Below are 23,558 nucleotides of genomic sequence, written 5' to 3'. Positions count from 1 at the left end.
TCGCTGCGCTCAACTCTGGATTCAAAATGCTACAGGATAAGTTTCTTGCGATGGAGTCTTATTTCAAAAACCTTAAAATTTTGACTGAGTCGCCAAAGCGAAAGAAGGTTAACAATTATTTGCCAAATTCTAATGCGGTCGTTTCTCTTCCAGTCCTGGGATCACCTGCACCCCAATCTCGATCACCATCACTAATAAATTTTGATGCCACGGACCTTTGTTCTAATGGTTCCATTGCACCGACTACGACGGCGGTATTATCTCAACAAATAATTCTGTGACCCCTCTATCTGTTCTTACTGCGGTTGCTCCTCTAAAACCTATTTTCGTCTCTTGACTAATGGAATCGGCTACGGAGGTCATGGTTCAGAACTTCATATTGTCGAAGCTCCACATAGATAGTTCTGCGGGCCTTGCAATTACCAAATTTAACTTCAAAGTCACGCGAAACATCTCCTCCTTTAAAATTCTCGTCCCGGATAAGCATGTAAATAGTTTGCTTGACCCCTCTGGCCGGTGCACACGATTTTTCACCTCTTTACAAATCGTCCCACTAGCCCTGAGCATCGAGTTGGTATTCTTCCTACTCCATCTCCGTCTGCCACATCCTCTGTAGCAAAAAACTAGATTCTCCTAGTGCGTTAAAGATTTCCTATCAGAACGTTCGTGGTTTGGGCAGCAAGCTCAACAAGTTACATACTGATAGTGCAACTTTTGATGCCGACATTATCGCTTTCTCCGAAACCTGGCTTCATTCCTCAATCTCTGGTTCCGAGATCCTTATTAAAAAATTGAACATTTATAGATCGGATCGTGGTGGAGGTGCCCTGATTGCTGTCCGCTCTGGCATAACATCCCAACTTTTTCTGTCGAAGCTCATAACAATAATGTATTCTGATGTATTCTGATGATGTCAAGCTATGTTTTTCCTACAGCGACCTGGTGTCCCCGTTATTTCTTCAATCGGATTTTGACGCTCTCAACATTTGGTGTATTATTAACGCTCTTCCTCTAAGCATTTCCAAATGTAACGTCATGACCTTCCACCGCAACAAGCCTTACCTTTTTGACTTCACAATTAATAACATTTCCTTTGAACGCCTGTACAAAGTTAATGACTTAGGCATTATCTTCGTACCTAACTTATGTTTTAATTCTCATATATCCGCTATTTCGAATAAAGCCAGAGGAGTCCTTGGCTTTATCAAAAGATGGTCGAAGGAATTTTCTGACCCCTATACCACTAAACTACTCTACGTGTCTCTTGTACTGCCTATCTTGGAATATGGTTCCTGTATCTGGTCTCCCCATTACTAAAAATATCAAGATATGCTTAAGTCCGTTCAAAAACAATTCCTTATCTTTTCCCTGCGCGGACTAAATTGGGACCCCTCTCGACATCTTCCTTCTTATGAGAGTCGGCTGCGCCTCATTAACTGGCACTCTCTTGAAAGCCGTAGAACTTGTCATGGAATTCTCTTTCTCCACAAACTTCTCCTAGGCGAGGTTGAATCTTCGGCCCTCATTAGCCTTATCAGCATTGCTGTCCCATCCCTCCCGACTAGCCATTACTTTCCTCTCTGTCCTTCAAACTACTCTGACCATGAATCTTTCCGTAGCCTTTACCGCGACTACAATAAATTTTTCCATCTTTTTTCCTTTGATACTTGCGCTTCCAAAGTATAATCTTCTTTAATGAATAATTTAAGTTAACTTTTTTCGGCCTTGTATTGTGTTACCGTACTTTCCAGTAGCAGATAATTTTATGATTTGTACATTCCTATTTTTACACAGTTTAACTGTCCAAAGTTGAACTCTAAACATTAAACATTAAACAATGCAGGCTAAATAACAGGGTTTGTCATCATCACACCAGTTAGAGAATATATCAACTGTGATGTAGCTGCGGATCCGTCGAAAACGACACGGAGTTTTGTCGTCGTACTGTCCTTCTTTAGGACACAGTGATGAGGCAAGAAATATTTGCAGAGGCTACGAGAATCAGGATTGACTTGGTGCATATGATGCAACTTAATGTACTCCCTCATAAAGGCGGAATACCGCTCCTTGAGTGTAGGATTACGCTCCAGTTTACGCTCCAGACTGCTGAACCGTCGATAAGCCTGAGCACAACATTTTCCTAAGCGATCATTATTGTTCTTTAGCGGCAGACGTACTGTATACTCCCCGGATGGCAACCGTGAAAGGTGGCTTACGAAATGTGCTTCACAATCGTCTTCTTCTTTGGTATTCAAACCAGCCTCCACACAATTCTCGACTTCCCAAAATATACAAAGAGTTTTATCCAACCTTGCTTCCATCTCAGCTATCGAATCTGGACAATTGTGCGTGGCCAAAAGCGCCGAGCTTGATACCTTCTGTCCACCGCCAGATACGATCCACCCAAGCCGGGTTTTCTGCCATCGATGAGTTTGATTTGCCCTACGCAGAGGAGATCATGAAAAACGCTCAAAACAATGAGGAGATCAACCCGTTGAGGATTGAAAAATGCAGGATCGGCGAGCTGAATGTTAGATGGAATACTCCAATCAGATACATTTACTGTCATACTTGGTTGAGAATCGGTAATCGTGGGGGCGATGAGAGCTGTAAGCGTAGTAGTGTAAGCAGAGGTGCGAGAATACATACAAATGCTTTTAGTGGATCCCTCAGTAAAAACGCTGGTATCGCCCAGCCCAGACACAAGTGCAGACGATTGATTTCTCATAAGCTGAAGCTGCTGGGCGAACCTGGATGTGACGAGATGCAGCTGCGATCCTAAATCTAAGATGGCATGACAAGGAACTAAAACGCCAGACAGATTCTTAACGAGAACCACGGCTGTAGCCAGAAGCACAACATCAGAGTGAAGACCTTGGGCAGCAAGAGGCGAGCTGCTTACAGAATTTTGAGCAACGGAAAGAGCTTCTGGTTGAACAACCAGATCGGGAGGAGTAATACCTGGGCAGCTTTGTGTTGTGGGCAGAATAGTATCGAAGTGCAGCAAACTACCGCCGCATACTCGACATTTTCCACTATTGCATGCGCGGGTCCGGTGCCCCGTTTTTAGGCAATTGAAGCATGGGGAAAGCTTCATCACTTCTTTGTGGCGCAGCAACGGTGAAAGATTTCCCGCTGAGTAGCAAAAGACGCATACAGACAGACGGGTCGGCGGAAGAGTTGGAAGCTACAAACGTTTTTTTAACATGCGTATAGAAATGGTTTTTTCCCACCTGATCGCTACTAGCGTGTGTCGCTGTAGCGTATTCCAAACGCTCCATTTTCTGGCAGCGTTGATGCAAGAAATCGTAGAATTCCTCAGCTGTAGGTGTAGCATCTGATGATGTGTGCTCCTCCCACTTGGTTTGCGTCTTCGAATCGAACTTCTGCAGCAGGATGTTGATGACCATGCATCCTGAGATCTCCTCAGCAGTTCCCAATGTCTGCAACGCTCGCATGTGTAAATTGACTGCATTCGAAAACTCCCAAAGCCTTTTAGCAGATGGCGAATCTACCCTCTTGAGTCTTTTGTATTAAAACGTTTATTAAGTATATCCAGTGCCGCACGATAATTGGCACTGGAGAGCTCCAACGATCGAACCGAATCCAAAGCCTCATCAGCGTGGCAAGAGCGAAGGTGCTGGCACTTCTCGATGTCACTGTGATCCGCTTCCGCTTCAATCACCGATTTGAACATGGCCATAAAATCCGAAAACTCGACGTATCCACCAGAAAACTTAGGCACCTTTAGCTCGGGAAGTCGCTGCTTGTGAGCCATGATGGTACTATGATGGTACTATGTCCGGAATGGTTTGGCAGAGTCGTAGAATGGGCAGCGGCGTGTGACTGGCTTAATTCAACAGAAGCCAGAAACTCAGCTTTCAATGATATGAACAGAGAATCGAAGCTTTCGCGCAGCTCACTCCCAATCTCGTTTTGATCGAGAGCCTGTGCAATCGATCATATATTGACTGCACTTTACGCTTATAAAGGCTCAGCCTGGTATCAGCCATCACAATATTTACGCCCGTGCCTGTATTCGGATCTTTGTCTATATTAAACGTTGTGCAATTCCACATAGCAACGGAAAATTAAATACCGCTTAAGCGACGATGTATAGACGCGAGAGCGAGAATGGAAGACACGAAAAGTCAAGAACCGCGGCTGCAGCTGCGCAGAGAATGAGAGATTCGACGCTTAAAGTACCGGCATATGTATGTACATATATATGTAAATATTCCAGCAGCACTCTCACTGAAATTTGCACTTAAAACTGTTTTTTGACGTGCACCAAATGTATTTTTTGGTAGTTAAACTACCCAACAACAAAATATTGTACAATTAATGTGTTTTAAACTGAACGCGATTAAGCAATGCTTTTAAATCACGTCGGGGTCACCAATGTTTGAGATGCCAAGCTTTTTTTGGCACCTATTAATTTCCAAAATAAAAAGATACCTTGGTTAAACTTTATAATATCTATTTGATTTTTGTGGCTGAGCTGAAGCCGATTATTCTCTGGTGATTATTCTCAAAGGCACAGTTACACGTGCGTTTAATTCATTGTTATATCATTGATATTGAAAATGATTCCCTTCAGTTTTAAAATTTATGAAAATGATGTGCGAGCTTTGTATATTTAAAGCAAACCAGTTTCATGTTCTTAAAGATCGAAAACTAATGACACTGTTAGGAGCTTCATTAATAAAATTAGTTTTTAGCTTCTAGTGGGGGCTAGTGCCACCGTAGGAATATTTGCTGTTTTTTTTTCAATCGTTGTACATGTTTTGTTTGCTATTTTTAAAAATCGATTTTATTTAAGGAAGTATTTGAATCCAGACAAATCGAATTTATGCACTGCTCGTGATGATTCGGATACGAACGAAGCACTACTTGACCTCCTTGACTTGCAATCCTGGGGGCAAAGATTGCTTAATTTTGTCCGCTTTTTCCTTATCCTGTACCACTAGCGTGTACAAAAAGCGCGAGCAGCGGATCTTGAATTTAGTATTCGTAGGATTCTTCTTGATTTTCACAGCACGCGCATCTGAACGACGTGCTTTATTAAGAAAATCTTTAACTTCTTTTATTTCTCGTGGCATGTTGCGTTATTTCTACAGTTTCAACTACAATCTCGAAAATTCCGTATTGTTCGGTCCAAAGCAGAAAAGGAAAGGGATTGCTTTGTCTTGCCAGGGCCAGATAACTTTATGAGAGGTCGATATGCAACCAATGCGAAGAGGGGTCAGCATAGAACGAAATAAACGACGGCGGCAGATCAAAAGTGATTGCCGAAGTGGCGGCGGCACAGCAAGGTAATTTCCGAAGTGGCGGTGGCAGAGAGCCCCTTTAGCGGGAGAGCGCAGAAGCTCTGCAGAACGTCAACGCTTGCAAAACATAGGCGGCTCACTCTGCTCATACAATAACAATTACAATGCTTAAATTTACTTCCTAATTCATTCTTCGGCGGCTGGCCCAAACAGATATTTTCGATATTATGGTGAAATGGAGTAAATGGCCACTTGCAATATCTGCGGACATTGAAAAAATGTACCGGCAAATTAATGTTGATAAAGAAGATCAACAATATTTGCATATAATTTGGAGAGATAAACGAAAAGTTAAAAAAGTATAAGCTCACAACCGTTACGTACGGTACAGCTACAGCACCCTACAGCAAGAGTAATTAGGAAGTTAGAAAAATGAAAGAAATTAAATGGGGACATGTTAGAACTGAAGACAATCCATCAGATGTAGCATCAAGGGGCATTAGTGCAGGTAAGCTACAAGATTTTAAGATTTGGTGGCAAAAAATAACATTTTTTATGAATTATTAACAAAAATATTCGTGTATGCATAAGCTAGAAAGAGTCATTGTATATGTTTTAAGTTTTATTTAAATAAAAACCAAAAAGAAAGAATTTCCTCCTTTTTTGATATTGAAGGAGATTAAGAGCGCCAAAGTATTAATAGTATAAAAACAACAAGCTATCCAATTCAGTTCCGAAATAGCAAGCCCAATTAATAAAATGGAAATATCCCTTTATTTTAGATAAGTGTCACTTGATGTCTTCAATTATTAAGAATGCACATAAAGAAACATTGCACGGTGAAATTAATCTGATGCGAAACTATATCCAGCGAATGTTTTGGATATTTGGGCTAAGAAATTGCTTAAAGAAAAAACTTAAAATGTGTTACCGGTGCTAGGTATCGACAGAATACTGCAGAACAAATTATGGGAAATCTGCCGAAACACAGAGTTACAATGTCGCACCCGTTTACAAATACTGGGGTAGACTTAGCCGGGCCTTACCATATCCGATGCTCTAAAAACCGGGGGCAGAAATCCTATAAGGGATATATTGCCGTATTCGTGTGCATGGTGATAAAGGCTATTAATTTGGAAGTAGTCAGCGATCTTACTTCAGATGCATTTCTAGCTGCACTTAGAAATTTTTTCTCGAGAAGACGAAAATGTGCAAAAACCTTTTCCGATAATGGAGCCAACTTTGGTTGGAAATTGCAACTGTATTATGTCAAATTGAAGCGGTGCTAAGTTCACGCCTTTTGTATACAGCTACAAATGATATTGACGATTTGGATGTATTAACACCAGGACATTTTATTATTGGAAGACCAATATTTGGCCCGATTGAGACAATTTCAGAGGAAACGAGAGGGAACGTTGTGAGTTGCTGCGGACACCGCAACTCTACAGTTATACCCGATACTAAGTCAGTATGGCTCTCCTCCGGCAGACGCCGCTAATATTAAACGACACGACAAAGAGTGCGTGCGAGAGAGACAGAAAATCAGTCTGAGCGTGACGTCGGGCGCTGCGTAACAACTGCAAATTGATTTGTTCCTATTGAAACGATCTGATCCAGATTCAGGAATCTGATAGATATTGTCATTATCTATGATTCTGCGTTTTTAGTTTTTTCGTATCTTCAATATTGTGGATGCAACCGATTTTCGTCCTTTGTGTGGGCGGAAGGGGGTGGGGCGAAATTTTGAGATATACGTTTTATAGTGAGATCTAACAGGAGTGCGGATACCAAATTTGGTTGCTCTAGCGTTAATTGTCTCTGAGATTTGTGAATATTCCCAGATTTTCGTCCATTGCTGGGGCGGAAGTGGGTGTGGCGAAATTTTGAAACAAACTCGTCTCGGTCCGATATATTAGGAGTATGGATACCAAATTTGGTTGCTCTACCTTTTATAGTCTCTGAGATCTAGGCGCTAATGTTTTACTCTAAGCAAAGCCGGCTATACTACGTGTGTGTTAGAGAGAGACAGGGCGAGAAAAAATGAAATTGTTTTCTGGATGCTGGCTATAATAATTATACGATTTTATTCAAATTCTGCAGTCTAAAAGATATGGTCATTCTCTACGATTCTGCGTTTTTGGTTTTCTCATATCTTTAAAATTGTGGATGCCACAGATTTTCGACCTTTGTGGGGGCGGAAGTGGGCGGGGCGAAGTTTTGAAATATTTTTGTAGCAGTGACATATCACAGAAGTCTGGGTCCAAAACATCGTTGCTCTAGCTCTTATAGTCTTTGAGCACTAGGCGCTGAAGGGGACGGACAGACGGACAGACGGACGGACGGACAGACAGACAGGGCTCAATCGACTCGGCTATTGATGCTGATCAAGAATATATATACTTTATGGGGTCGGAAACGATTCCTTCTGGACGTTACACACATCCACTTTTACCACAAATCTAATATACCCCAATACTCATTTTGAGTATCGGGTATAAAAATCGGGAATCTTAAAAGGTGGAGATTAATTCAGAAAATGAAAAGAGAATTTTGGATTAAATGGAAAGAAGATTATTTGCACACACTACAATAAAGAAATAAATGGAAAATAGGAATGCAGAATATTAAAAAAGGACAGATTGTATTAATAAAAGATGAAACCGTCACCCAGCTAGATGGCTCTTACGAAACATAGAAGAAATAGATACAACATCAAGATGGGTTGATAAAACGACCTATAACTAAAATTTGTCCATTAGCTGGAATTGAGTCAGAAGAGCAAGACTCAGGAATGACTCCAAAAGAGACCAGAAGTACTCGTAGTAGACCTGTAGTAGTAGACATGTCCAAGCAGCATTGTTAGTGCTTGTGTTATGTTGCCAAGTATCAAATGCAAACATTTCTGCCAGAGGAAAGGCGAAGTGGTCAATTGAAAAATTGATCAGTTCCACTTCGATATATTTGGACCCGATGGGGGACGTTGAAATAGTCGCCTCATCCTGGGATTTAATTGTTTATTATAACATGGACCCGTATTTCCAAATGATAAATAAGGGGAAAGAATTGATTGGGAAAATGAGAGTGGTGTGTGGTAAACTTTATACTTTTGAAGATCAATGCAATAATGTCTTAGATAACACGAAAAGACAAATTGAAGACCTGGAGGAATGGGCTCACTTTATCAGATATTGTTGGGATAATGGACGCCGAAGACAAGAAAACGTTGGAAGGAAATATGAAAAACGTATTAGAAAACAAACATAACCTAGATGATTTAATTACAAAACAAACATCGGTAGTAGGTAGAGTCAACGGTAAATATTCTTAAAAGAACTGCCGAGGAAATAAATTTGAACTTTAGAAGTATGAGCGCTAGAGTAGAAAACATAACGGAAGCAATTAAGGAAAGTTTCTATATGTACAAAGAATCTATACATTTCTGTATGGTAACTTTTAAGCTATTAAGCGTTTTTAATAACTGTTTCAATTTTGAATTTAATGAAAGTCGAGAAGTTGTATATAATTCACAATTCATTTGCATATGTAAACCGACTTATCGCGTATGTACTTATGGGGGTAATTGGGCGAACGATTGATGCGAGGATGTTAATCTAATAGCTGCGAAGATTAGCTCAAGACTGAAAATGCAATGGCTGACGGGCCAAATTGCCGGGCCCTATGCAGCAAGCTTAGACGCGAGCGAGAGAGTAGGATAGCCCGAGAGCGTTAGTGCTGCTCGGGGCCGCTGCTAAGCTGAGTACGAGAGATTGAGATATAAGGCGCTTTAACTCCATCAGCTCATTCTTAGCGCCGACAAAATTGGTTGCGTTGTCTGACCAAATTTGCCGCGGCTTTCGTCTGGTACATATGAAGCGCTTTAGTCCATGTAGAAAAGCAACTGTGGATAAGTCTTTTATAAGCTCCAGATGAACAGCCTTGGTAGCGAAACAAATGAAGACGCAGACGTAGCACTTGATTGGAGCCTTGTTGCGTGCCTCCGGTTTGTAGAAAAACGGCCCACAGAAGTCCACGCCTGTGATCTCAAAGGCATGAGAACCATCGAGCCGCTCCTTTGGAAGATCCGCCATAATATGCTCCAATACCCTGGGCTTCAGTCGAAAGCATCTTACGCACTTGCTTACTGCCGTGTTTACCGTCTTCCTCCCCCCAATAGGCCAATATTGGGATCGAATTAGTCCAAGCAAAGCTCGAGGACCAGCGTGCAGATTCCGCTCATGAAAATGGGAGATTATTGCAAGAGTCAGTGGATGGCTGCTGGGCAAGATGATTGGATGACGGCCATCAAAATCCAACGAAGAGTTTTTCAGTCGACCATCTACCCTGCAAAGTCCAAACTGATCCATGAACGCCGGCAACGATGCAATTGAGCTCGATGAGGAGACTTCTCCCCTTGCCCGCAGTGACTTCATGTCCTCCCATAGCTGGGTACGCTGGACTAGTTGCAGCAATACCTGGGTTCCATGGTCAATGTCGGAGACAGTGAGTCCAGGGCGCCGAATTCGGTTGCAAAACTTGTGAATGTATCCGAAAACGCGTTGCAAGGAAGCAAATGAATTCGCATACTTGGAATCAGCAACAATAACCATGTAAGGCGATTTAACCAGAAGACCCTTCCGGCTAAGTTTAAGGGCTGGCTTATCAGGTAGCGAGGTGGGTGGCCAGTTATCTGAGGAGCCGCAAAGAAATGGAGGACCATGAGCCCAAAGAGGTGACTCATTCAGCTCAGTCGGATGAGCCCCTCGAGACAGAATGTCGGCTGGGTTTAAAGCTGTGGGCACATAACGCCATTCCATTTTTTCGGTCATATCCTGAATCGTTGCCACTCTATTTGCAACAAATATATTAAATCTTGACGGCTCGTCCCGAATCCAAGAGAGCGCAACGGCAGAATCACACCAACAGTAACACCTTCTCTTGAAGACATTCATTCCAGCTATCTCAGATATGAGCCTAGCCAGCAACTCTGCTCCACAAAGCTCCACACGAGCCACACGAGATTTGGCACAAAGTAAGTGACTCTTTGACACGACATAAATGCATGCACCATAAGCCTCGATGCTAGCATCGCAAAATCCGTGAATATCCAGCGTAGAGTGTGGAAGGAGTACAAGCTGAGGAAATTCAAGTCGACGAATCTGACCAAAACTGGTGCATATTTCCTGCCACTCGGTGTTCAGTGCGACTGAAAGGCTTTCATCCCAGAACAACTTCTCTTGGCACAAACGCTGGAGAAAGATTTTGGATTTAGTAATTACGAGACCAGCTAGTCCGATAGGATCGTAGAATCGCGCTATGGATGACAAAACAGAGTGCCTGCAGGAATGAAAAGAAGATTGTGGGGACGAGAACGAAAATAACAGTTGATCAGAAACCGGATCCCAAGCAAGTCCTAAAGTTGTAGTCACATGGCTGCCATCGTCGAACTTCAAAAATATTTCCTTGTCCTCTTCCGGAACTCCATCCAGCACAGCAGGCAAGTTCGAACACCATTTCCTCAATCTAAACTGACTCTAGACAAAATTCCAGCAGTTTGCTCCCGAATTCGGACAGCCTCTTCCTGAGAGCTGGCTCCAGATATCAAGTCATCCACGTAGAAGTCACGGCGAAGGATTTCAGCTCCAACTGGAAACGCCATCTGCTCGTCCATTGCCAACTGATGCATCGCTCTCACAGATAAATAGGATGCCTCCTATGGGCTTCGTCCCATAAGTAACGGTGTCCAATTGAAACACAGGCAAGTCTTCTTCCCTGGAGTTTCTCCACAGAATACCCTGCAAGTTGCTATCCTCGGTCGAGACTGTTACACATCGATACATCTTACAGATATCTCCCGTAATCGCAACGGCGTATGACCGAAGTCGAGCAATAATGTGAAACAGTTCTGGTTGGATTACGGGACCGGCCATCAAAACGTCGTTCAGGGAATATCCAGATGAAGTTGAAGCGGATCCATCAAAAACGACTCGAAGCTTGGTCGTAGAACTATCTTCCTTCCTGACGCAATGGTGAGGCAAAAAATAACGACAGTTGCTGATTGACTGGCCAGGAACCTGAAACATATGGCCGAAATCAAGGTATTCCTTTATGAAACATCAGGGCGACGATGTAACTTTCTCCCAAGGGTCAGGAATCCACAATGCGCTTGATTGTAAGATTCTCCCAGGAGATCCAAATTATATTTAGCTGGTAGACGAACACAATAATCGCCTTTATGTAATCGACGGAAATGCTGGACAAAGTGTTCTTCACAATCTAGCTCTTCTTTGGTAGACTTTACTATTGGTTCGATGCAATTTTCTACCTCCCAGAACCTCTGAAGAAGCACCTCAAGCCGATCCTCTGGACTATTATCCTCAGCAGCTACGGCCCGAGGGCGAGAGACCATCAAAGAGGAACCTTTTAAACGAGAACAACCTCCAGACACGACCCATCCCAAACGCGTTTTTTGAATTGAAGGCAATCCTGACACTAGTTTGACCTGACCAACACAAAGGAGTTCGTAAAACAGACTTGCGCCAATTAACAGATCGACGCGCTGCGGCCTATGAAACTCCGGATGGTATGTTTGATGGAATGTTCCAGTTTTGAGTGTCAATTCCAAAGCTTGGCTGTCGATCGGTTATGCTAGAGGCTACAATAGCAGTGGTGAGAGTTGAGTAATCCGATGAGCGAGAGTGCAGGCTAACGTTGACCGAAAATCCATCCGTAACGAAACTAGTCGATGATTTCATTTTTCGAAGCTGAAGCTGATTCGCGAAACGAGAAGTTATTAGATGCAACTGGGAGCCGGAATTCAGCAACGCTCGGCTGGCAACTAAAACTCCGGAACGATTTTTGACGAAGACCGTAGCCGTTGCAAGTAAAACAACATCATTACTGAGATCTTGGGCAATAAGTGCAGACGCTGAAGTAGTGGGCTCAGTGGTTGCTCAGCCGGCGTAGATTCAGACAGCGCAGACTGAGATTGAGTATACGGCGCTGATTTTCTTTGGGCTGAAGTATCTTCAGGGCTACCGAAATGCAGGAGGGTATGGTGCCTACCCCGGCAGGTACGACAGTTGCTCGAGGTGCACTGAGTTAATCGATGCCCTGTTCATAGAAAATTTATACACAGGGAAAGCCGCTTGGCTTCTTTATGGCGATTTGTGGGGGACAGCGCTTTAAATTTCTGACAGTACTGGACCTCGTGAGCACTATCGTTGCACAACGCGCAGCGTGCTACGGTTTGGTTCGTTGTAACCAATGTGGACCTAGAATTATTATGCTTTCTACTTCTGCCCACCTGACCGCTCGACGCATAGCTTGCCATAGAAAAGTCCATCGTCTCCAATGATCTGCATCGCTGCACGACAATACATCCTGCGATCTGCTCAGTGGTGCCCAGGCCCTGGAGCGCGCGCATATGTGAATTGAACTTGTCTGAAAGCTCCCGAAGCATGACCACTGACCCAGGTTCCACAGCCTGGAGCGCCATGAGCTCATTGATGAGTGCCTGAAAGACCAATCGCCGATTATTGAATCTGTTTTCCAACAAAACTAATGCCACAACATAATTGCCATCTGAATTTTTAGGCGAGCCGGCAAACTCAACCTCCAGCCAAGGTAGAATGAAACGGCATGCGGCCGCTACTCTTCGCCATTTCCCTCATAATCGCCGCCTTCAGCGAGCTGGCAAGTGACTCAAAAATGTCGCACAAACCACTGTGAATTTCGCTTCGATCCAATTCCTCAAGCTCGCCGTGAAACATCTCAAATTTGCCGATCAACTTCTCGACTTGCTCTTGCTTTACCACGAGCATGTAGTAGTCACAGTCCGACAACTCATTCCGCCAAGCGGTAACTAACCTTTTCATTTTCTCGCATAATTCCGTTGACTTAAGCTTCAAAAAAGACACCCCATCCTCAATAATAGATCTGACCTTCCTAAGCAGTTCGCTATGCAGACATTTCACCTGGAGAGTGGGTGAGGAGTTCAGCTTTAGCGCCTACCAGGCGATACACTTTGAGTGCCCAAGAAGCCAAAAACAACGGGGCCAAAGTGGAAGGATAGTCTATTGGACGTCGCAGCTTTCTCGGATTCCTTCAGGCAAGACGAGTGGAGCTCAGCGGACGAAGGCGCACGGGAACTGACGCCGAGGATAGCCGACGCATGCGACCAATGCCAAGGAGGAAGCCATCTATACGACGAAGAACTTGCTACTGGTGGACGTAGGAAATATGCGAGCTTAGAAGGGTTTGTCTCCGAGCGCGACGGCGTGCCCAAAGAGCGAGGCCGCTGCGCCTTCGAAACCAGGCAAGAGGAATTTCGCTCGGCAAAAAATGGGCTAAAAGTGGCGATCAAGAGGTAAGAGCGACTGATTCCGCCACATCTGCGACGAAGCAATGGTACACCCCTGAGGTACTGCTTATAAAGTAGTCACCAAAAGGATCCGAGGAATAAGCGCTCCTACCCCGACGTGCCAGCAACTGCTGCATAGGATCGTGGCAGCGCTGTTCCCCAGGCACCCGCAGAAGGACTTTCAACAGTTGCCTCAGGGAGGGAACATTCACGAAACGATGGAAGATGCAGCGTCTAATTCTGCTGCTTAAAGGCACCAAGCCAGCAGACGATCCATCGGCGTACTGACCAATCTGCCTGTTGAACACGGTGGGCAAGCTGCTTGAAAGAGTGCTGTACTATAGGCTTCTAGAATTTGTAGAGGAAACAGAAGCACTATCAAAAGCGCAATATGGATTCTGGAAATCCCTCTCGACCGTGGACGCCATCATGGCGGTGGTTGACATCGCAGCGAAGGCCATAGAAGTGAAAAGTGTTGGGGCACCAAGGAGCACTGCGCCATCGTGACGCTGGACATCCGAAACGCATTCAACTCGGCCAGCTGGTCAAGGATCGAGGCGGCGCTGTATTGAATCGGGGTACCGGTCTACCTTCTGAGGATGATCTTCAGTTACCTTTCGGTAACTTTCGGGCAGGAAGCAAACGGAGTACGCCACAGTGCGAGTAGAAGCCGACCTGATAAAGTCGCAAGACTGTATCAAGTATTTTGGAGTGATGTTGGCCAGCCGCCTAACCTTCCGCTCGCACGTGGAGTATGCTAGCCAGAAGGCAGCGAGGATGCAAGAAGCCCTTTCCCGCATACTTCCAAATGTAAGTGGACCAAAGCCTGGATGCCGAAGACTGATGGCAAGCGTGACACTACGCTCCATCCTTCTCTACGCAGCGGCAGTTTGGGCGGCTGCGGTCACAAACAACAAGAGCCTGCGAAGAAAGCTAGCTGCTCCATACAGGCTAGCCGCGTTGAAGGTCATCTCGGGGTACAGGACTGTGTCCGAGGATGCAGCACTAGTTCTAGCGGGTATGATATATAGTATAGTATAGTATATGTAAAGAGTACGGCACAGGGAAGCATTGGCGGAATCGTGGCTATCCGCAATCAGAGCGAAAGGCCTCCATCGAAACATGGCAGGAACGGTGGAATCAGAGTGGATCGGAAGGGGCAGAGGCAGTGTGGACTATCACATAACGCAGTTCCTAACTGCGCATGTGGGCTATTGTATAAGTATAAGCACGACACCAGCCCATACTGCCCTACGTGTCCAACCGCAGTTGAAGACCCGGAGCATGCCTTCTACGGCTTTAAGAAATATGCAGCATGGACGAAGAATATCCTCCCAGCAGAGTCGCTGATAAGCTTTATGACAGCATCGGAGGATAATTATATATACGTGTACCGTCTCATTAAGCGCATCCAGAAGGACCTGAGACGATGTGATCCCTAACGGTGATCCCGCGGGGGGAGAGGTGGTATTTGTTTGGGGGTGGTTTTAGTACGTATGCCTTGACTCGAGCAGGAATCGTGCATGCCAATGGTACGGGCCATTGGTATCTTATTGGTATATGTATGGATAACTTATGTGGTCGATGACACTGGTTGAGATGGCAATTAGTTTAGACCTTTGAATGCTATATTAGTTTGTGATTGCACTGCCAATGGTACGGGCCATTGGTATCTCATTGGTACATGTATGGATAACTTATGTGGTCGATGACACTGGTTGAGATGGCAATTAGTTTAGACCTTTGAATGCTATATTAGTTTGTGATTGCACTGATGGATTTTTTATTGCACAATCACCAAATGTTAAGCTATTAAGCGTTTTTAATAACTGTTGCAATTTTTAATTTAATGAAAGTCGAGAGGTTGTATATAATTCACAATTTATTTGCAAATGTAAACCAACTTATCGCCTATGTACATATGTTAATCTAATAGCTGCGACGATTAGCTCAAGACTGAAAATGCAAGGGCTGATGGGCCAAATTGCCGGGCCATTTGCAGCACGCAAGGAAACCATCGATAGTTTCACATCACTAAATTTTACAATAATTAAACTGTTGAATGAATGTTGAATAATAAAAATAATAATAAAACGCACGTGTAATATGGAATATGTTCATTCTGTTTGGAACTACATTGCTTCGGTGTGCAGTTGCTTGCATTGCGCCGAGGACGTTGGTGCTCAGAACATTGAACCAAACGAAAGAACACACCTACTCGTAGATCCCGTCAACCATAGTCCAGCCCTTAGAAGAAGCAATTCCGATGGCTTAAGTAACGATTATTCCCACTCACTTCCCAAAAAAGATGACCAAACGGCACTATCTAGACTTGTACAGAATACAGCAATAAACATGATCAATGTGGGCGCTATGGATTGCCATAGCCTGGAACATCAGGAGTACACCGACATAATAAAGACTTATTCGCAGCGCTTGCATGAACTGTGGAACAATGTTCAGCATCCCAACATAACAAGGAAAGGCCTGTTGAAAGATGTTCCCAGTCATCAGTTTTATATAACAAAACCAATTTATGCTAAGGATACACTTCAGATGAAATTGTTTATTGAGAAAGCCCTCATCGGTGTTAGTCAAATACAGATCGACCACAAAGAAGCGGTTGTAGTTCCTTTCCAAATACCCTGATTTTTCATGAAAGATAAGTAATAGATTGTGTGTGTATCAATTTATATTGGTACTAAGTAACCCATGCAAAATCACTTAACCGACTTATTATTTTATTTAGTGTATAAATACAAATAAATATGCATATGCGGTAACAAATGATCTTTACAGTGGGCGTTGGATATGACAACAATAAAATGCATTTCCTTTGGGCCGCACCACTGGCAATAATTTACAATATTTAAGCTGCTTGACCTGGCAGACAGATTGTATTAATAAAAGATGAAACCTGTTCCCCAGTTAGATGGCCCTTGGGAAAAATAGAATAATTTCATAAGGATAGGCACAATAGACTCAGAAAAGTAACTATAAAACATCAAGATATGTTGGAAAAACATAGGTATAAGTAAAATTTCTCCATTGGCTGGAATTGAGTCAGAAGAGCAAGACTCAGGAATGACTCCAAAAGAGACCAGAAGTACTCGTAGCAGTCCTTAAATGTCCAAGCTAGGACTAATGGCAGCATTGTTAGTGCTTGTGTAATATTGCCAAGTATCAAATGCAAACATTGCTTGGACCCGATAGGGGACGTTGAAATAGTCGCCTCATCCTGGGATTTAATTGTTTATTATAACATGGACCCGTATTTTCAAATGATAAAAAAGGGGAAAGAATTGATTGGGAAAATGAGAGTTGTGTGTGGTAAACTTTATACTTTTGAAGATCAATGCAATAATGTCTTAGATAACACGAAAAGACAAATTGAAGACCTGGAGGAAAGTAATAAACTTTTCATGACTCAGGAGAATTAAAGAAAGAAGCGAGCACCATTTGAGTTTATGGGCTCACTTTATCAGATATTGTTGGGATAATGGACGCCGAAGACAGGAAAACGTTGGAAGGAAATATGAAAAATGTATTAGAAAACCAACATAACCTAGATGATTTAATTAATAAACAAACATCAGGAAATACCGAGGAAATAAATTTGCGCTAGAGTAGAAAACATAACGGAAGCATTAAAAGAAAGTTTTTATGTGTACAAAGAATCTATAAATTTCTTTATGGTTACAAAGCAACCAAGCTCCTTGATTGAAGAGTTCGATCAAATTCAATCAGCAGTTATTAGTCTACTGATAGATATTAATAATGGTAGACTAAATTTTAAAACCTATACAGTTAAAGGGAGAAATAGCAAAAATGAAAGAAATCTCATTAGGATAATTCCGATGCCGGTTGAGCATGAACAAGAATTGGTCAAAGTAGATTTGAGCTCCAGGTATTTAGTATATAACTTCGAAATTGATTCCTATCATTCGCTGAATGAAGCTACTTTGAACAAATGCCGAAAATGGAAAACGAATAGAAGAGTATGCGAAAGTAGTTGGCCATGGAGCAATGCCAATGATAATGCTTGTGAGATAGCTCCTTTCAAAGCAAGAGGTAATTCAAATTGCGTTTATAGGAAGACAGCAGAGACAAGGTCATTTTGGGTCGAATTAGAAAGGCGGGGTATTTGGCTCTTCAAAGTTCCAGTACTAATGCTAGAATTCAATGTAGTAGCTCAAATCAAGAACTAATTGATCTTCTGCAACAAGGAATTTTAACAATAATACATGGTTGTACTGTGCGAACCTGCTTCCACCCTTCCAAAAAACTAATAGTGTTGCATTTGCTTCCCACGTCATTGTGTTACTGGTTAAAGCCGGACATTCTTAGTTCCGAGGTTTTGGCAGGTCGGTACACAACTTTTAGAAAGGACCGTTCGTCTCGACGTGCAGGAGGGGTTCTAATTGCAGTGGACTCTTACTTCACGTCGGAACACTTCACAGTCCAAGTTCAACAGGAACTGGAATTCCTGTGTGTAAAACTGATTCTTCCCGCTTTCGCTATCTTCATTACTTGCTCGTATATCCCACCTTCTTCGGATATTTCAATTTATGAGCAGCACTTGTCCGCTTTAACCGCTGTTTCTTCCTCGCTATCTGATAAAGATCGTATGATAGTTCTTGGTGACTTCAACTGGCCAGGAACTGTTTGGTCTTCGGTAAACGAGTCTAGGATCCTAGTGCCCATGTCACGACATGACTTTGTTGACGGCTTACTTGACCTGTCCCTGTCTCAAGTCAATCATGTGAAAAATTCCTTGGGTCGATTGCTTGATCTGTGCTTTGTATCGGATCCGACCATAGTGTTGTTAACCCGAGCCCTTCCGCTCACTATACCTGAAGACGCCTACCATCCTACTTTCGAGGTGTCGCTAGATATAGGACCAACTGTATTGGATCGGTCGAGTAGGCTACCTGAACGTGTCCGCTGCTTTCGTAAAGCCGAGTTTGCGAGGCTTAATAACCTCATAAGGGATTTTGATTGGTCCGCTTTGTACTTGTGCACTGATGTCATAAAAGGCACAAACATTTTTTACAATGCTCTTGGCACATTTTTTGTTTCTTGTTTCCCGCTTTATTGTCCGATTAGATCTGGAAAACCTCTTTGGTTTACCAAAGAGTTATCCAGTCTAAAAAACTTAAAATCAAGACTTTATAAAAAATTTCAGGAAGTTGGTTCTCCTACTTCTCACTCTCGCTATGTAATAGCTCGGTCGAACGGCATTTTCAGTCCCTTGTTAAATGAATGTTCCCTACTTCATGATCTTCGACTAGTTAAGCCGGTGTTTTCACCGTGTCCAGACGGGGTTCCAGGTTGTGTACTCAGGTACTGCGCCGAGGCTCTGTGTGGACCTTTTTTTTTATTTATTTATTCGACTCTGTAAACCATTCCCTTTTAGCACATAAACTTGACCTTTTAGGGTTTCCGCCCAACCTCCTGATGTGGACTTCTAGCTATCTTTGTTCTAGATCTCAAAGAGTTCTCTTCAAAAACTCCCTCTCTTTACCAGTAAAGGTTTCTTCGGGAGTACCACAAGGCAGCCATCTAGGCCCCTTACTCTTCACACTCTTTATTAATGACTTGCCTTCAGTATTAACATACTCTCGAGTACTTATGTATGCGGATGATGTTAAACTCTGTGTCCAGTACAAGGACATTTCATTTCATTCTCGCTTGCAATCCGACCTCAATAACTTTCAGTCATGGTGTTGTGCAAACTTGTTACACCTTAATGCCTCGAAATGCAAAGTTATGACATTTCATCGTTCTAGCCCTTTGTTGGCTTCCTACACCGTATTTGGTGGTTCTCTTGAGAGAATTACCCTGGTGGATGATCTGGGTGTTATGTTAGACCCCAAGTTAAAGTTTTCCGAACACATTTCTACCATGGTAAATAAGGCCAAACAAAGACTCTCTATACCTCGCTTGTTCGTCCGATCTTAGAATACGGCTCCTGTGTATGGTGCCCTCAGTACAAAGTACACCAGGACCGTATAGAATCAGTACAGAAAAACTTTTTATACCCGATACTCAAAATGAGTATTGGGGTATATTAGATTTGTGGTGAAAGTGGAAGTGTGTAACGTCCAGAAGGAATCGTTTCCGACCCCATAAAGTATATATATTCTTGATCAGCATCAATAGCCGAGTCGATTGAGCCATGTCTGTCTGTCCGTCTGTCCGTCCGTCCGTCTGTCCGTCTGTCCGTCCCCTTCAGCGCCTAGTGCTCAAAGACTATAAGAGCTTGAGCAACGATGTTTTGGATCCAGACTTCTGTGATATGTCACTGCTACAAGAATATTTCAAAACTTCGCCCCGCCCACTTCCGCCCCCATAAAGGACGAAAATCTGTGGCATCCACATTTTTAAAGATACGATAAAACCAAAAACGCAGAATCGTAGAGAATGACCATTTCTTTTAGACTGCAGAATCTGAATTGGATCGTATTATTATTATAGCCAGCATCAAGAAAACAATTTCATTTTTTCTCGCCCTGTCTCTCTCTAACACACACGTAGCATAGCCGCCTTTGCTTAGAGTAAAACATTAGCGCCTAGATCTCAGAGACTATAAAAGCTAGAGCAACCAAATTTGGTATCCACACTCCTAATATATCGGACCGAGACGAAATTGTTTCAAAATTTCGCCACACCCCTTCCGCCCCCGCAAAGGATGCAAGTCTGGGGATATTCAAAAATCTCAGAGACTATTAAGGCTAGAGTAACCAAATTTAGTATCCGCACTCCTGTCAGATCTCACTATAAAACGTATATCTCAAAATTTCGCCCCACCCCCTTCCGCCCACACAAAGGACGAAAATCTGTTGCATCCACAATATTGAGAATACGAGAAAACTAAAAACGCAGAATCATAGATAATGATCATATCTATCAGATTACTGAATCTTTATCAGATCAGATAATTTTTATAGCCAAAAGAAACAAATCAATTTGCACTGGCTACGCAGCGCCCGACGTCACGCTCAGACTGATTTTCTGTCTCTCTCGCACGCAGTCTTTGTCGTGTGGTTCAATATTAGCGGCGTCTGCCGGAGGAGAGCCATACTGACTTAGTATCGGGTATAACTGTAGAGTTGCGGTGTCCGCAGCAACTCACAACGTTCCCCCTCGTTACTATTTGCTCTGCGGGGCCTTAACTGGGATGCGGGTGTAAGACTCCCATCTTACTCTAGTAGACTACTATTAGTAAACCTCCCATCCTTAGTTAACCGTAGAAAAATGCTTGGTGTGATATTTATGCACAACTTGATCAGGGGTGACATAGACAGCCCTGATCTGTTGAGCTGCATAAACTTCACGATTCATATTAGACTGCCTAGAAATTTTATACCGTTGTTCCTTCCACTTTGTAGATCGAATTATTCCTTGGTTGAACCGTTTAGGGTCTTATGCTCGGATTATAATTCCCTCTACCATATTATATCCACCACTAATTCTCTTCCTCTTATTAAATTACTAATCCTTACACACCTTTCTAGTAATTAGTAATTGTAGTGGTATTTGTATTTTGATTGCATGCTTAGTTTCTTAGTAAGTTTAGTGCTAATTTTCCTCGAATGTTAGTATAATAGCTATCTTTCTTGCATGTTCGCGTTCGGTTCGGCTACGCACAGTGCGTCATGCGGCAGCGCCCCTCGGTCGGTTGGGCGGGAGGAGGGCTGCGTTTTGCCTGGGATCCGCGCGTAACAGCCTTCTGCTGGTTTCACACGGGCCTGCATCGCCTCTTGAAAGATGCAGTCATTGCATGTCAACGTCCAAGAAAATACTAGTACCTCATCACAGTATCTAAACATAAAACTACGAGCCAATTTCATCCTTTTATATAAGTAATATAAGTAAAATACCAAAAATTGCTTGAAATCCATTAACAGTACCATTAATAAACCATACAGAAGAAATGGATAAGCTAAGACACGAAATAAAATTGTTAAAAGAAGGTCATCATGATTTAAAAGGACTTAAGTTCCATCATGTATCTGGACATGCGGCCTTGATTATCGGAATCATAATAATAATAATATTAATAATCTATGCCATAAGACGAAATAAAGTAGGTTCGCAAGGTTCAAAAAGGTTCACAAGAATTAAAATACAAAACCAAGACACTCTCCGCCCTTTGCAGAATGTTCAAACATGAACATATTATCGTCAAAACCATGCCACTTTCGGCCCCTTGCAGAATGTTCAAAAATAAACATATTATTGCACACATTCACTCATGTATCCAAAAAACTGATCTCTAAAGAAATCACACAACGTAGATAAGTAATAACTGTTCGGGTGTCAACAAAGATCTGTAACCCATCAAAAGATACTACAACAAAAGACAAGTGGAAAACACACTTAACCAATGCAGTCCTAAAATAACACTAATGGAAGCATGCACTCAAATAGACACCCGCAGTAAAATGTATCCATTGCGTAGGTCTAACGATAATTATAGAATAAAAAATTTTACCTCCTACCTCATTGTCAAATCAAATGTAAGGATCTGATTTTAAGAATAAAATTTAGTTACAACTTAACTCGCAAATGTCTAAACTTTTCTTTTAAGATCTTAACAGCAACAAAATAGGAACTTTTTTCGCAGTGAACAAACCCGACTTTTTCTGATAGATAGGCTTTAAAAATTTTTGATATATTTATACATAAATATTTAAAATATATATAATTATATGATATATTTTTTTTTAGGTTTGGTTTTTTTTTTTAATTTTTTAAGTCTGCTAATTTTGTACTGTTTTTTTTATAGATTGTGCCTATTTTTTTCACATAAGTATCTCCCGCCTGGCTGTATTAAACTTTGCAATACTGAGAAGCTGATAAATGCAGCTATATCGACCTTAACACTTTGCAGCTTAAGTTTACTGTCCGGACAATCATAATAATTCTCATACTAAATATATAGGTTGTTTTCTCGTATTTTGAAAATTGCGGATGCCACAGATTTTCGCTTTTGGGGAATGGAACATATATGAAATACACCTGTTTTTTTATGATCACAGGAGGCACACATCTGCTCTAGCTCTTTGAGATCTAGGCGCTCATCAGGACGGATTTGCAGACCTGTCTATATCCACTCTTACATTAATGCTGATTAAGAATATATAAATATTTGCGGTCGGAAATGCTTCCTTCTGGCTGTTGCATACATTTTTACGAATAGAATATACATCTGTACTCTTTTAGCATTGGATAAAAGAATACCTTTTTTTTTTTTAATTTTATGGATAGAAAAAACATACCACTATTTCACGCTCCTGCTCATCCCCCTTGCATTTATATTCCTTTAGAAATATTTCTAGCTCCTTGTTTCGTTCTAGTAACGTTTTTCCAAGCTCGGCAGCAAGCTGCAAATCTGCAAAGAATCCAAGAAAAGTTATTTGGCTCATAAGAGAGAGTCACGAATTTGTAAACAAAAAATGTATATATTTAAAAGCAGTTCGTGCTAGTTACGCCATTTAAAACTCAAGAACGGCTTAACCGATTTGGCTGAAAATGGGTGGGGAGGTAGATAACTTTCAGGAGACTGCTATAGGATAGGATTTTATCCCGTTCGACCGCGTTCCCGTGTGGTCAAATGATAGAAACTTCAGCACAGTAGGCTGGGTGTCACAGGCACCGGCTTGGCTGAGTTTTTCAAAACGTGAAGCATTATTTGAATTTTGAATCAAAACAGAAACGGGTACGCGTTTAATATATATTCGTGTTTTTTTGTTTGGAATTTTTATTAATTGTGTAAGTAATTTGTATACTTTTAAATGCATCTTAAACGAGGGGGAACGTTGTGAGTTGCTGCGGACACCGCAACTCTACAGTTATACCCGATACTTAGTCAGTATGGCTCTCCTCCGGCAGACGCTGCTAATATTAAACGACACGACAAA

General features: G+C 42.3%; 3 protein-coding genes across 16 annotated transcripts in view; 1 reads left to right on the top strand and 2 right to left on the bottom strand.

Moving 5' to 3' along the window:
- LOC117186604 (cerebellar degeneration-related protein 2-like) overlaps positions 1-23,558 on the bottom strand; it is a 400,431-nt gene that overhangs the window by 261,463 nt on the left and 115,410 nt on the right. For 13 of the 14 annotated variants that reach the window (XR_004471587.1, XM_033387594.1, XM_033387593.1 and 10 more), the window contains exon 3: positions 22,917-23,029. Coding sequence is in view for 13 of the 14 variants with exons in the window: in XM_033387594.1 (XP_033243485.1) it covers positions 22,917-23,029 (113 nt within the window). In the remaining variant the exon portion in view is untranslated. Of the gene's footprint in view, positions 1-12,372; positions 12,787-22,916; positions 23,030-23,558 lie in introns of those variants that run through there. The other variant, XM_033387603.1, reaches the window with a different exon arrangement.
- LOC117186608 (60S ribosomal protein L38) lies at positions 4,601-5,181 on the bottom strand. The gene has a single exon (XM_033387610.1). The coding sequence runs from the start codon at positions 5,100-5,102 to the stop codon at positions 4,890-4,892; it is 213 nt and encodes a 70-aa protein (XP_033243501.1). The 5' UTR covers positions 5,103-5,181; the 3' UTR covers positions 4,601-4,889.
- LOC117186605 lies at positions 15,659-16,355 on the top strand. The gene has a single exon (XM_033387609.1). It carries the CDS (start codon positions 15,739-15,741, stop codon positions 16,279-16,281), a length of 543 nt encoding a protein of 180 aa, XP_033243500.1. The 5' UTR covers positions 15,659-15,738; the 3' UTR covers positions 16,282-16,355.

The sequence above is a fragment of the Drosophila miranda genome, chromosome XR (genome assembly GCF_003369915.1).
Source record: "Drosophila miranda strain MSH22 chromosome XR, D.miranda_PacBio2.1, whole genome shotgun sequence".
NCBI classification, from domain to species: Eukaryota; Metazoa; Arthropoda; class Insecta; order Diptera; family Drosophilidae; genus Drosophila; species Drosophila miranda.
This window is presented reverse-complemented; position numbering and strand designations above follow the sequence as displayed.